At 36.6% G+C, this 16,317-nt stretch overlaps 1 protein-coding gene across 1 annotated transcript in view; it reads right to left on the bottom strand.

Moving 5' to 3' along the window:
* Window positions 1-226: 226 nt before the first annotated feature.
* SEMA3E (semaphorin 3E) overlaps window positions 227-16,317 on the bottom strand; it is a 264,194-nt gene continuing 248,103 nt past the window's right edge. The window contains exon 17 of the mRNA XM_059074347.2: window positions 227-1,222. Within this exon, the coding sequence (XP_058930330.1) occupies window positions 770-1,222 (453 nt within the window). The 3' untranslated portion in view covers window positions 227-769. The remainder of the gene's footprint in view (window positions 1,223-16,317) is intronic.

Below are 16,317 nucleotides of genomic sequence, written 5' to 3'. Positions count from 1 at the left end.
CTACCACAAGAGGGCAGCAAAAATGTTTTCAATTAGAGTCTGTCACTCCAGCTGTTCTGACATATTTTACTGTTTTTCTGAGAAGTTACCTTAACTTTCTTCTTTCTGCACTGGAGTGAAATTGAAAGAATGTGTTTTCATCCTGAAACAGAACTACTGTGAATGTGGTTTAATGAATGTTTTATGAAAAGCACAAGCCTCAAGGTGACCACAATTTTTCCTTCATGGTTTACGATAATTACAACACACCTGCTTCATAAAGCTCATGGCTTAGACAACATTAACACAATAATTCTTAAAGACTACAGATGGTTCACATGAGAATGTCAAAGTATCTGATATTCTATACATTTTACATCGTGGTGGAAAGGCAAAATTCAGAAGGATTAAAACATTTATTTTTGCCATGATTATGAAAATCTCTAATTTTTCAGCAATATTGCAATAATCGTAAGTCTTCCCAGGGTAAAATAATAATTGCCATGGAAAAGCAGCCAAGTACTCAAAGCTACAGCTATGGTCACCTTTTGATAAATATAATGTGAAATCATCAAGCAATACATTGTTTTTAAAAAATTAGTTAATTTTATGTAAGGTTCAACCAGTCAAATGAGTATATAGAATAATTTATCATAACACCTTTATAGTCTTTCTGTATTACAGAAATCTCTTTTAAGTAATGCAAAGAAGGTGGATGGTTTCTCTTTCTCTTTTTTTTTTTAGTTTCTAAATATAAATTCTTCAGAAGCCAGTAGATGGTTTCGCCCCATCAGGAGTCCAGCACATGCCTAGGTAGGCGATAGTGCTCGGCTTTGGGACGGAGCTTCTTTTCCTGTGGGTTGGCATACTTCCACTTGGAAGGGGACATTTTAAGCTTTTTTCTCTTTTTATCCGTGCACCATACCTTTTCACAGTATTCTTCTACTCTCTGGAAGTTGCTATAACCAATCAGCTGCAAGAATTCCTTGTACCAGGGTTTTGTTAAATGTGGGATGCTGCTCTGAGCAGGACAAGGCATCTTGTGAGGCCCGTCCTCTTCGTAGTCTTTGTTAAACATTTCCTCCACTCTCTCCTCTTCCACAACCTCCAGGGTGATTTTACGGATTGTATGGACAAAACTGTGTTCTACTGTCTGGCAAAAATAGGTCCCGGCATCCACTTTGCGTACCCTTAGGAAGAGTAAACCGAGGTCCATTTTAACCATTCTGTCATCTGTCTTCACCTGCAAGAAGCAGAAAAATCAATGGCACTGAAGTATTATCCAGGACAAAAGAACGCCAACCTATAACCCTTTCCACTCTCTATGATTTCTTCATTTTTGTTATCGTATAATGAAATCCTAAAAATCATATATATAATTATATATATTATATACCTATTATATGAGTATATTAACTATATATTATATAAATGTATATAAATTGTTAGTATTTTATTTATACATTCATATTTTAATACATATATTTCTTTTATACTATATTTATATTGTTATACTATATATAAATATAATATAAATATATATGAGAAAGAGGTAAGTAATTACATAAGGTGTGTGTGTGTGTGTGTGTGTCCTGAACTTATTTATGTTGAGATCACTTCATATCAATGACTTTGAGGTCCATTTACATCAGTATTGTTAAGAGCAAACTGAGAGAGCTTTCTCCCAGTTCAGCATAGCACTCAAAGTTTGAGTGAAATGAGGATTTGTCAAATTTAATTTCTTTTGTAATGCCAGAACAAATGCCATTAGTTCAGGGGTTCTTATGTTTCCCAGATCATAATGATCAAAGCACCTATACTCTCTCTCCTTACCAAAAAAAAAAAAAAAAAAAAAAAAAAATCCATCCATTCCATTTCACTATTTTCTGCTACCTATGTCATGACCATATCTTTGAACTTATCTCATGGCAGTCTCCCCCAAATCCTTCTTCTTTCTGTTCCTGCTTTCACGCCCAACTTGATTCTGTTTCAGGACCTAGAGGGACTCCCATACAGCTGGCTCCTTCTCATCCCAAAAGGCTGTCATTTCTTCAGGCCTCCTTCACACCCAATGTCAAAGTATCCTCCTTCCCTTAATACCATCATTTCACCTGTTAACCTCTGTACACCTCAGCCTGCAACATTACCTGCAAGTGCATAACAGAAGTCCTGTAAAAAGTTTTCTTTTACCTGGTATATTTCTCCTTTATGTCAACATATGGGTAACTATTTTACTCTTCAAAGTCCACTCCCGTTTGCCATGCTCCTGACTGAGAACTTATTCAGACTCTATTGCTCCTCTGAGCAGGTAAGAATTGTTCAATGAACCAGATTCTGCCTTTCTGATTGTCTACCCCAAAGCAGCTTAATGTAGTGTTTCTCACTAGGGTTGGTGGAAGAGGAACACTTCTGGAGATGAATGAATTTTCTAGAAGGATTTCTTAATGTGTTTACTTTCATGATAATCAATATAAGTTAATAAACTCTATTTGGAATCGTGTGGAAGATCAACCTCATTGTGAGTGTTTGTGTTTATGCTGAACCATTTTTAAAGCTTGACTAGTTTCCAGCTGCTGAGAACAAAGGTAAATTTAATATGTTAATGATACATTCCAGCCATATGAAAACCAAACAACATCCCTACGTACTAATGTACATAAAAAGTTTTGAAGTCACTTTAACAACGTGTGTGGGGACTGAGTCATCATATGGCACAAGGTGCTGTGGATAGATGTTTTACACACACACACATACACACACATATGTGGTAGTCTGTATTCCAAAATATGTTCATGGAGATAACTTATTTCAGTGAAAAAAAGTCATCACATTAAATAAACATTTAAAGGATGCATATATTTATTTATATTTTATTTGTAAATTTATTTTCATTCTATATTTGAAAAAAGCTATGAGCATACAGAATGCATTTCTTGTTTCAGTCTTGTGAATATTTAATAAACATTATAAGTTATGATGGCAGCCCAAGAAAATGTTTTACTTTTAAGGGCAGGTGGTGGGGGAAACCTATACAATACTAGAATCAAACCTTCCTCCTCACAACTGCCGCTGCTCTTGGCCCCTGAACTCTCACCTTATTTCGCACTTCCAGGTCTTACTCTGGTCTTCCTCTTTCTTTTCATTAGTTGAACTCCTTTCTGTTGTTGGGAACTCCACCCATCCATTACTTAAAAAGATTCCTTCTAGGCTTAAATTTTCCCTTCTTAAATGAATACTTTCTTTACAGCCCACAAAAATCTTTTGTTTCTTTTTGTAACTCAATAGCATTCACATCTGTAGTACATAAGTTGGTATTTTTATTCCTCTTCAAATTATTTTTCCATACAATTTTTATCTCTTGAACCATATACTAAGTTTCATAATGGCAAAGGCCTATCTCCTAATCATTCTGAATATTCCACAGTGAGTGCTCAGAACACACTGAAAAATGAGAACATACTAATTAGTTCACAGTGCACAAACATGCAAAACAATGGGGTATACCAGTAAAGATACATCCAAAAGTTATTAACTTTTTCTAGGTAAGTTCAATAATGACTTGGATAGAGAGGAAACAAGCATGATTTCAGGAATGAAAGAAGAGGTCTGTGCTCCACAGATACACAGAAAAAACAGTTCCAGGACACTGTCTTCCCCTGAAAAGAATCTGCATACAAACATCATCACGAATATGATCCTCTGATCTCTCCCTACTACACCTCCTGTGAGAGTGAATAATACATAAGAAAACACGAAAGTCATCTAGCCTAGTTTCTGTCACAGAGCAAGCAGTCTATGAAAGTGTTTTGAAATAAAACAAAAAGCAAAAATAGAAATAAATACAATCTTTCATCACTGGATGAGAAGTACTTTCTTGTTTTTTGTTTCCAAGTCTGGTATAAAAAGCAGGTGTTTCTTTCATAATCAGAAACCCAAGTTTGAGAAACTGCACTGTGTATAGATAAAGTCCAGACTGGTTCAAAAATGTGGAAGCACGACAATTAGAATGGGAATTGTCCTGCATCGTTTATTTGCATGTTACAGATAGTGCCTGTCTTGGAATTTTGGTCTCCCCTCTTGGTTACAATGAATCATAAATTCAGGAAAAGATGTTTTAACTCTTGAGTCTGGACAGCTGTACACTATGAAGGTTAAAGTGCTTTGAAAGTTAAATATATCTTCCATGGCCTATGAATGCCTAAAAATAAAACATGACTTAGAAATTTGTATTTGAAGTCTTTCCACGATTTAATCTTTCCACTTTTGTTAACATGGATACCTTCAACATCAAATCTTTATTACAGAATTGTTTTCATCCAGCTTTTCTGTCTGCAGACCAGATTTTCTTGGTCAAGAAGATGGTACATAATACATCATTTTATCAAATATTCTTATAGACAACGTATAAAAACACAAAATTTCTTACTGAAAATGGTTTTAATATTCTTAGCTATAAAGATTGATTCAGTATGTTTCATAATGACAAATAAAAGACGTAATTGAACAAAGAATCCTGCACATCTGGTAGCTAGTCAGGAAGAAGCAGTGATTTCCATGTGTATCACCGTATGATATGGTTCCACACTTTTTATAGGAAATGGACAGACACAGGCCTTGAATTGGTTAGTTCAGAATATATTTAACAATGAAATCAGTTTTAGTAAAGAAATAAAGATGAACAATTTTATATATTTGTTTGTTTATCTGGCCTTCTTTCATTAAAAAAAAATTATTTGACTTACAGAAAATGTATCATATATAACAGTATAAAAATAAAATTTTCCTTTTATTAAAAACACTTTCTAATGTGAACTTGCTATATGACAGAGATGATTCCCCAAGAGAGACAGGACAAATTACTTAATAGCTCATTTGGGGAAACCTACCACACTATACAGAGAACAAGTAAAGTTGTATTTACTTCAGATTAAAGATCCAACTGGAGAAAACTTAAATCTAACACACGAAGATGCTGAGAAGAAAGTTATCATAAATAAGAACTCTATACTTTGAAAAATGTATTCAAAATATCAACTATATCAAAGAAGTTTGGAATATTTATATTCAAGAATGGATTAATGTACACAGAAGATGCAAAGAATTCTTGAAAGTCAACAAAGAGAAATAAAAGATGGAATGGAAAAAGCATATAAATAGGCAATTCAGAGGAGAAACCCAAATGTTTAATAAGTATTACCTTACTAGTAATTTTAGGAATGCAAATTTAAACAAAATACTACATTATACTCAGAAGAAAGGCAAAAAATAGAAAATACCAAATATAGGTGAGGATATAGGGAAATGGGAACCCACATGAACTGCTTTGAGAGTGCAGATGGTGCAGAAATTCTGCAAAGCAAGCTGGCAATAGTTATAGAAATAAAGGATGTTGACAGATAATAATTTAGAAATTTTCACACAGATATATAAGGGGTTACCTGCAGAGATGATCATTAAAGATATGGTAGTGAGAATTAACAACACTCTTGCTCCACTCGTAGGGGAATGGATCAATTAGGAGCAATGAATACACACCATGGGATAAGCAGCCTTCAGAAACAATGAAACAGAGACACACACAGCAACAGTGGTAAACCATACAAACATAGTGCTGAGTTTTTAAAAGTAGAAGCAGGGCTTCCCTGGTGGCGCAGTGGTTGGGAGTCCGCCTGCCGATACAGGGGACGAGGGTTCGTGCCCCGGTCCGGGAGGATCCCGCATGCCGCGGAGCGGTTGGGCTCGTGAGCCATGGCCGCTGAGCCTGCACGTCCGGAGCCTGTGCCCCGCAACGGGAGAGGCCACGGCCCGCGTACAGCAAAAATAAAAAAAGAAAAAGAAAAGTAGAAGCAGAATAAGAGTTATAATACTTTATTTTCTCAGCTCACGTACAGTAAAAATGTTACATACTTGTTCAATATACAAATGTAGTACTGGACTTATTCCAATCATTACAGTGGATGTACATTGGGAAGCAAGGATGAAAATAGAAAAAGGTGGTCTAGGAAAAATAAAGTCAAACAAGAGAGGACATTTGTGTGGACTGATCATGACAATGTGCCATAAACTAAGCAGTATGATTAAATTATGCAACTGAAGTCAAAAATAAGAACCAAAAAGCAAAACAAACCAACCAACAAAAATTCCAAATGTTTGTAATGATCATCCTGGTTTGGCAAACAATAAACTAAATTGTCTGTAAGATCTGTTCATCCTCTAGTATTCTATAATTATATACTTTTAGAAATACTGTTTGGGGCTTCCCTGGGGGCGCAGTGGTTGAGAGTCCACCTGCCGATGCAGGTGACACGGGTTCGTGTCCCGGTCCGGGAGGATCCCACATGCCGCCGAGCGGCTGGGCTTGCGAGCCATGGTCACTGAGCCTGCGCATCTGGAGCCTGTGCTCCGCAACGGGAGAGGCCACAACAGTGAGAGGCCCGTGTACCGCAAAAAAAAAAAAAAAAAAAAAAAAAGAAATACTGTTTGAAAAGAAGGAAACAGGAGTTTAAAAGTAATGTTTTGTTGAAAATTTCTATAGATAAGAATATCAGGGGACTTCCCTAGTGGTCCAGTGGTTAGGAATCCACCTGCCAATGCAGGGGATGTGCATTCTATCCCTGGTCAGGAAACTAAGATCCCACATGCTGTGGGGCAACTAAGCCCACGCGCTGCAACCACTGAGCCCGTGTGCTCTAGAGCCTGCGTGCCACAATTAGAGAGCCTGCGTGCCGTAACTACTGAGCCCACGTGCTCTGGAGCCTGCAAGCCACAACTAGAAAGAAGCCCACATGTCACAACTAGAGAAGTCCATGCACCGCAACAAAGAGCCCATGCGCCACAGCGAAGGATCCCGCATGCCACGACTAGGACCTGATGCAGCCAAATAAATAAATTTTTTTTTAAAAAAAGAATATCAGGATGATCAGGAAGAAGGGAATAAGAGGACAGAGGATGAAAGTAAAGATAATGTTTGAACACAACACTGCATACCATAAGGCACTGAACAGCTACCCTAAATGGAGTATAAATTCAAAACTAAATTTCCTAGTGACCAAAGGAAAGAGGAAAGTATGATAAATTCTGAGAGCCAAGTGTCTTTAAAATATACTTTTAAAGTATATTTTCTGCATTACCATGTTACTTCGTTTTATCAGATGTCCAGAGTCAAACTGGTCTCAGTGGGATTAAACAGATTGGGATCTGATTCCATAGATCTAGAAAGATACATGTTAAATTTTCAAAGGTGTTCAGCATTCTCTTGGAAAATTAACAGAAGAGAGTTCTACCTGAAACTCTAGATCCATTCTTATGATCACATAGCTGCTTTATATTTTCCCTTCATACAACAGAAACTGTCTTTGCCATTGCAATGGAAAAAATGAAATTAATAAGCTATATTGCTAATTACTCCAGAACTAAAATACAGGGAATACGACATTATAAAAACATGCTTGTCAAGGTTCAAAAATGTAAGTTTTGAATATTTACCTGTAAATAGTTGTTAGTTTAGAAAAAATGAGAACATTTTTTAACAGACTGAAGTAGAAATATCAAAACTACTAAACAGATGTTTCAAACGAGGCAAAGAGTTCACATACTTTAATGTTATGATAAAAAAAAACAAAGAAATAATATTCATGTGAAACAAATCTGATGCTTTCAAAACATGTAAATAAAGACAGAAATGTAGACTTAGGGCTGTCACTGATCCCTGTCAGGGATTAGCTAGCACTGAGGAAGGTCAAGAAAATATGAGTCATCTAGCAAACAAGATGGTACAATGAAGATAAGATTTTGCTTCAAAAGTTTCTGAGTTTTGATTACATAATACAACTGCAACATTAAAAGATGTAATTTGTGTACTCCACTTTTCTTTCTTTTGTTTTTACAAGAGAAGCTGTCTCCATAATGTATTGAATCATCAATAAAATTATGCTTTCTGGAGACTGTACAAATTTAGCATAGATGCAATGAACTCTAAGTTATCTGAAAGGAACCGCTGACTGATAAGTTAACTATGCCTCTTACATTTCTCAACAATATTTAAATAACTCTGATGAATTTATCCTACTCAGTAGGTGGTCTGAAGACGAAGTTAAGAAGTGACAAATGTTTGGTATAGAGTTAAAAAAGAGGGCTTCCCTGGTGGCGCAGTGGTTGAGAGTCCGCCTGCTGATGCAGGGGACATGGTTTCGTGCCCCGGTCTGGGAAGATCGCAGATGCCGCGGAGCGCCTGGGCTCGTAAGCCATGGCCACTGAGCCTGCGCTCCGCAATGGGAGAGGCCACAGCAGTGAGAGGCCCGTGTACCGCAAAAAAAAAAAATAATAATAATAATTGAGAGAGTAAAGTCAAATTGAAGTTTTGGAGTTTTGCTGTCAACTTACATCCTCTCTTGAATTTTCTATAATAAACATGCACATTTGAGCATTATTTAAGCAGTCTATACAGTGCATAAAATTGATACTTTATTTTTAAGACACAAACACACAAAAATAGTTTCCCTTAGTAGAGAATCCCCAATGGAAAGGATCAACAAAGATCAAGGGGGAAATAAATCTTCCATGCTTACCAAGGGATAAATTATGATGATGGTCTTATAGACCAGCAGCTTACTGGCCTGCCTTATACCACTTTGGCATGGGCATGAAGCATATTTTACGTATTTTGGGATTGCTTTGAAACTTCCCCACTGGGGATTTATGAACTCCTTCCTAGAACCCAACCCTGTTTACAGTGTCTTTGGGATGCACATTGGTTTTGTCGGTAAAGAATAAAATCCAAAAGAATACATTCCAAGAAAATATTCATTTTGTTTGGTTTTGTTGAAAACTCATTCCAATGGAATTATAGTGCTCAGCACAAAATGAGGGCTTGGTTTCTCATGAAAAGATATTTTGTCCAAAATACAGAGGTACTTAATAAGACTTTACTTGTATACGTTTTCATCTTGAGCTCTTTAATCAGAGGTCAATACATTTCCTGTAAAGGGCTATAAAGTAAAGATTTGGGGCTTCATATGTCATATGGTCTCTGTTATAACTACTCAACTTTGCAGTTATAGCATGGAAACAGTCATCGACACCAGGTAAACAAATGAGCGTGGCAGTTTTCAAATAAAATTTTATTTATAAACAAGGCTGAGGGCCAGATTTGGCCCGCAGGGTGTACTTTGCCAACTTCTGTTTTAAATTATTGTCAAGGTTCCAAAGACTATTCTATTTTCAGGTTAAAAATAATATACTCCAAACTTAAAACATTCAAAATGAGGATCATACCAACGTGAGCAGTTACACTAATCTGAGTAGCTTGAAGAAACTATGGCTTTCTTTGTCATGATAAGTGAAAATTACACACAGTGAACTAATAAATATGTAAATCTAAGCAAATCAATGCATATTTCAATTTTTCCTCAATTATTTAGTTTTAGTTCATTAAGAAGATTTTTTTTTGATGTGGACCATTTTTTTTTTTTTTTTTTTTTTGTGGTACGCGGGCCTCTCACTGCTGTGGCCTCTCCCGCTGCGGAGCACAGGCTCCGGACGCGCAGGCCCAGCGGCCACGGCTCACGGGCCCAGCTGCTCTGCTGCATGCGGGATCCTCCCAGACCGGGGCACAAACCCGCGTCCCCTGCATCGGCAGGCGGACTCCCAACCACTGCGCCACCAGGGAAGCCCGATGTGGACCATTTTTGAAGTCTTTATTGAATTTGTTACAAAATTGCTTCTATTTTACCTTTTGGTTTTTTGGCCCTGGCATGTGGGATCTTAGCTCCCTGCCCAGAGATTGAACCCGTACTCCCTGCATTGGAAGGCAGTCTTAACCACTGGACTGCCACGGTAGTCCCTCAATTACTTAGTTTTAAAATACAGAGTTCATGCATTTTAGAAAAGGAGAAATACATAGAGAAATAATGCAATTTTCCAACCACAGGCCTTAACAAGTATGGATGCCTTTCCTTTGGGATGTGACTCAGGATTAAATTTTTGCAATTATTTTGGAGGCTTGTAAATTCAAATACATCAGACTTGCAGAAATTGAGACTTCATAAACTAGGGTATATCATTTTGGGGTGTAGTTGTGTTTCTAACAGTTTTGTCCTTTGCAATCACACAAACATACTTTATACCTCCTTCATAAAAGGAAGATTTGAGCTGTATTCCAAATTAAAATTTTATGTAGACATATATACGGCCACCTAATTTAAACAATTATAGAAGGCCTATGGAACAGCTAAACTAGGATTCTGTAAATGAAGTTACCCTTATCCACATACATAAAATCTTTCTTTTCTTTTCTCCTCAGTTCACAGAATGAGGGTTCTTCCTCTTCCTTCTTAGAATCCACCCTGTCACTTCTGTGATGATATTCTCTCCCATACTCTTCATCTTGCTTCATCAATTAACTGCACATTATCTTCTTCATGGCTACTTCCCTTCAACCTCTAAAACATGACCAAGTCACTGTTTTTCTTAAGCCGAAAAAGCAAAGCAGAAGTTCTTTCAACTCTCGTCTCCTATTGTTGACCTCTCTCAAACTTCTCACCTAAACCTTTAGGTCGAGAACACTATACAAACTGTTTCTAATCCTACACAGCCCTGTGCATCAGTGTCACTTCACCTGTTGCTAGATGGCTCCTGGCTTAACCATTCCACTGAACATTCTCACTAGAGCCTGGGCACTTATTTTCTGAATTTTTCAACAGGTGCTGTTTGTTACTTTGTCCTTATCCAATTCCTTTTCTGTGAGTTCTACTATACCACATCCCCAACTACACCATCTCAAGCTATACTACTCTAGTGGTACTTACCATTTGTATACTTTGCATCAGTTACTTAATTTTATCTCTGTAGTACACATAATAATACTAACTACCACAGAGAAATGTAAGTTTTTAAAAAGTTACTACACATGAAGCACTTAGAACAGTACAGGGCACATAGTAAGCACTAAATGAATGTTAACTATAATTATGACTTGCTTCTCTAATGATTTTACTCTTCATCTTTTAGAGTTTTTTCTTCTCCTATTTTTTCCGTATATGTGCATTTTCCCCTTGCTTCTAGCTTTAGTTCACAATGCTTTTTATTTACTCCAAGCCTCCAAGGCAGGCTATGGCAGTTAGAGTCACCACTGCAGTGTAACTAAGGGCCTAGGGTTAAAACCAGAATATCTGGCTCAAATTCAGACTGATTTCACAAGCTATGTGATATTATGCAAGTAACTCAATCTCTGTGCTTCAGTTTCTTTATCTATAAAGTGGGGACAATAATTCTATCTATTTCATAAGGCTGTTGCAATGATTAAAAGTATTACTATAGGTAACATTCTTGGGACAGTGCCTGGCACACAGTAAGCCATATTTAAGTATAGATGCTTGCTACATTATTCTTACTTTTATTATCTCCATGAATTTACCGCCTCTTTGCTAATGTCTCTCACACATCTCTTGCCATTCCAAATCTTTCCTTTGGGCTTTATATTCCCAGGCATGCATATACCAGAAGGACAGCTCTGTCCGCATGCTTTACAGGAGCCCCAATTCAGTATGGCCAAAATCAAACTCTTCCTTTCCTCCCTGTATTCTTGGAATCACATCACTGCACCATCAACCATACAAACACCCAAACTGGGAACATATGAATCACATTTGATCATTTCTCTTTTATCTTAAATATCAAATGCACTCAATGTTATCTCATAAAAATTAAAATCTGTCTTCTCCCTTCCTACTACCACTGTTTAGTTTGATCAAAACTCTTTCATTTGACCATTGAAATACCTTCTTAAATGGTCTCCTTGACATCCTGCTTATCCTCCAAGCTGGTAAGCCAGTTTCTAGAGTAATGTGTCTACACAGTTTGTCTAAGGCATTCTCATTGGCTTATAATGGTTCCTTGGTGGATCTACTCAGTTTTGCATCCTCATGTCCTCCACAGATCTACACTGACTGTATTGTCTGTCATCTCCAGCACATATGATTACACCACTCTTTCTGCTAGCTGGCTTCTATTTATCCATTAAAACACAGCTCAAATGTCACCTCTGCCTTGGATCTTTTCCTAAGTGTCCACAGTGCCACGTCCACACCTGACCTGTCGGTGGAGACAAGTTTCTTTTCCCATGGTTTCATACTACGTTGTAATGAACGCAATATATTATAACTATCTATTCACATTACTGTATTCACTATAAGCCTATAGGCTTTGAAAAGGCTAAGGCTATGATTTATTCATCACCGATTAAGGTAGGCTCTGAATGAATATTTATTGAATTCAAAACACTAATTTTAGACACTTGGGGAGGAGAACAGAAGGTTGAAAATGCATTCCATCTGAGATATTAAATATAGTAAACAGCCTTCAGAATTTTCAATAATACTGAAGAATATGTGAAGCTCTTGCTCTTATGTGTATGAGGCGGCCACTTGGCCATCCTTTGACTTTGTAGGGGATGGGCACACTGACAGTTTATGTTGTGCCATTGAACATAATGATGCATGTCCCTATCATCCCTGCTTCCACCATTATCTCCACACCCACATGCTACAATAAAGTCTGAATACAATAACCAAAGTCATCTTTTTAAAACCGAATTTTGATCATGTCATAGGTCTCCTGAAAACTACCCAATGGCTTTCTATTTAATTCAGAGCAAAAACTAAAGCCCTTTATAAGGGCCTACAAATCCCTGCATGAGCTGGACCTTTACCTCACTTTTTGACTCAGTTTATTAGTTTCCCTAATGCTCTGTCTCCTCCAGCCACGTTGTCCTCCACTCTGATGTTCTTCTAATATATCGTGTGCCCTCCTGCTGAAATAGGGCTTTTGCACCTGCTGTTCTCACCGTCCAGAAAGCCATTATCCAACACTGTTACATGGCCTATTACCTCACCTCTGTCAAGTCATTTCCAAATGTCACTTTGTTGGTGAACTTCTTAGTAAGGCCTTCCATGACCACCCGTTTAATATTGCAACCTTTCCCTGCAGGTGATCTCTATTGTATTTTTCTCCTTATCATCGTCTGATACATTAAATAGTGTTCTTATTTAGTCATATTATTTTTATTACTATCATTCTCTGTTATCCAGAGTACAAGTTTTACGAAAGCAGGACATAATAGAGGCTCACTAAATAAGTTTCAAATAAATTAATAAAGGGTTTTAGTTAAAACCCAAGAAAATGAGGTAGAGTGCCAACAAAGCTGAAACAACATGCTCCACTAAACTCTGATGGAAAAAAAAATATATATATATGTATGTACATATATATGTACATATATATATACACACACACACATATATATATCTGACAACAGGAGCATTTTTCAGTAATCCAATTCCAGAATTTCTGCAGTGAACAGTTTTCCATTCGCCCCATGCTTGTCCCAGAGCATGTGAAACTGTATTTAGAATTCTGATTTCAGAAGATGGTGTGATTTAGTAGAAAGAACTAAGAGACCCGGATTTGAATCTGCCTCACTAGCTATGAGTAACCAGGAAAGTGATTAAACATTCTATGTCTCAATGATCTCATCTATAAATACATTTTTAAGAATAAAATGGTACATTTTATAAAACGCAGATCGTAAATTCCTAGTTACTTGGCTGATGAATAAATGTGAAGCAGCTCAGCTTGGGAGGCAGGAATACCTGAGTTCAAACCTTGGGTCTGTAACTGACTTTATGAGCTCTACCTCTTTGAGTTTTAGTTTCTGCATTTGTAAGATGAGGATTCTTATGCCTAAGGTGCAGCTGTGAGATCCGAGAATGATAAGGTAAGGCGCCTACCCCAGTTCCTATATACAGCAGATGCACATTAAAGAACAGCCTCATCTCCCAAGTCCCTTCTATGAAGGCTTCTCCCCCAGTATGTCATAATCACAATGCACATCACAATTAACCAGCTAATCAAGCCAAGGAAAAATGCTCCCTTATGAAGTACTCATAAATTACTTATAAATTAGGCTTTCCATAAACATTTCTGGAATTAATAAAATGTTACATTTCATATGTGGTATTTAAGGAAGCAAGAAACTATAAAGTGCATATTCGAGAGAATTGCAGGGATCCAGTTTAGAAACCAGATAACTGAATTGCTAAAAGCTTTCTAGAAATTTGGTTATGGAGCATTTCTACATATTAATTGGAGCAAAAATGTCATCCACCTGAATACATGATTTCTGGACAGCTCAGGAGAGTTGAGGGTGGATCTGTAAATGGATTCTAGAATCAAAACTAGCAGTTCAACAAAAGGATACGACAATCAAAATTTTTCAGAAAGGCTATGGTCTGACCGTGGCTTGCAGCGTCCAGGATGAGCATTGATGGCCACTGTCAGGGATATTCTAAAAAAGCATACCCACATGAGTTAAGAATTGGACTAGGTGAACTTAAACATCCTTTGCAATGGTCAAGATTTGATAATAAAATTATCTTATATGTCTTACAGTAACTATAATAAATGCAAAAATGGTCCAAACTCTAAACGCTAAAAAAACTCAAAAGAGACTCTAAAAAACTCTGAAAGAATACATACGTAAAGTCATTTTGTTTTGTGTACACAGCACGCACATTTAGCTTTTGATGAAGTCGGCAACTGTGTGTTTTGTTTTGTTTTAGATTGTGAATAAATCAGTATATATTGTTATGTCTATAGAAATCAAGCACTACCTGATTATGATACAACTTGTCATGCATAGAGCAAACTCAAAATTTCCAGTAAATATACCAGTAAATATATACCAGGGAAATTTGAATGTAGTTGAAAATAGGGACTAAAATTTGGGGAAAAAGAAGTAGATTATATTAATATGATAAAGAAACTTAAAATTGAACACTACTGGATGCAGCATGTCGAAGTGATTTGGTAAAGTTTTCCAAATGAGGCAGATTACAGTGAGATCCAAATCAGAAACAGAACATACTGAGTGAAGAAAACTACTGATGAAAGAATTACTTCTCTGTCTTCTGAAGCCATTCAACTGGAGGAGGAACTATAGAATATTCCCAGGTCCTCTCCTGCCAAGTCAGTTACAATGGAATTTAAAAACCAGTTTTATCTCAGATTTGTGCAATGGAAAATACTTCAGTACTAAATCAATAATTTATTTCAGTGCAATATACTGTAACTATTTCGGACACGTATTTATTGTTATGATGTCATGAAAATTTAGGAGAATTTTCCTCTCCTGATTGCCTTTCTAAATTATCTCTAATAGCCTTTGTTAAGTTGAGGTATCATCTTCCTCTCTAATAGCTATCCCAGGAACCTGGGATATAGAAATTTAGTCATCTCCCAGAATGTACTTTATGATTCTCGACCAAAAACATGTTGGATTTTTAGTTTCACAACAGGCTAGGTTAAAAAAAAAAGGCATAAAATGTAATTGTGCTCTACATGTAGAATCAGTCATTTAAACTTCCGATGACAAAGGTTTCGTCTCCAGTGTCAAAATGAGGTACAGACTTTCCTGACTCACTATCTTATGAGTACCTATTAGCTGTCCTCTGTGTCCTAAGGCAGGTCTCTAGAATTTCTTCCCCTTATTCAACTTGTACCCCTCTCTTTACTAAGGACCATTTCCCCAGTATTCACCAAGTCTATCACCCTTTAATATAACCAAATTTTCTATTTTCTATTTTTATAATTCCATTTTTGTAAAAATTAAGTTCAACGTCCACATCAACAATGCTTTAGCTGCCTTCCCTAAGCTTTATGTGCTTCACACCCTTGACCCCTCCCTACATAAAACCAGGTCCCTAGACCCATACGCATCTCTACAGTGTTTGCCACCAGACTATTCTGTATGTGTGCTTTAAATGCTGCCTAGTCTTCCATCTGTAAGAGCAGCCCAACTCGTTCCTTTCTTGTTAGTTAGATAATTATAGAAATATAATCTCCACCACTAAACCTGCTTAGAAGAATAAAAGAGCTGATGCCTTTTCTTTGGACAACAGTGGAACCCCTGAGTTGATGTCTCACATATGATTTAATAGCTTTATCAACAACTGGTTTAATGTCACTGCTACTATTGTTTCAATTCTATTATCCATGTGTCTAAGATATATGTGATAATGGTGTTTAATTTCGCTGCTTTTCTAAAACATTGCCTTGGGTGATAGAATTTGAGACTATAATTTTACAACATGACACTAAAATCATGAAGCCGAAAAAAGCTCCTAAGTTAAAATCTAATTCTAGGTTCCAAATTTTATCTATACATACATACATAATTTATTTATATGTCTATAAATATAGATGTATATAAAATCTACATGTATATGTATTTTAAAACCTTTATATATATATATACCTATACATATATACATATATATTTATATG

This window comes from Kogia breviceps, chromosome 9 (assembly GCF_026419965.1).
Source record: "Kogia breviceps isolate mKogBre1 chromosome 9, mKogBre1 haplotype 1, whole genome shotgun sequence".
Lineage (NCBI taxonomy): Eukaryota > Metazoa > Chordata > Mammalia > Artiodactyla > Physeteridae > Kogia > Kogia breviceps.
The sequence above is the reverse complement of the archived record's forward strand: the minus strand, read 5'-3'. Positions and strand labels throughout refer to the sequence as shown.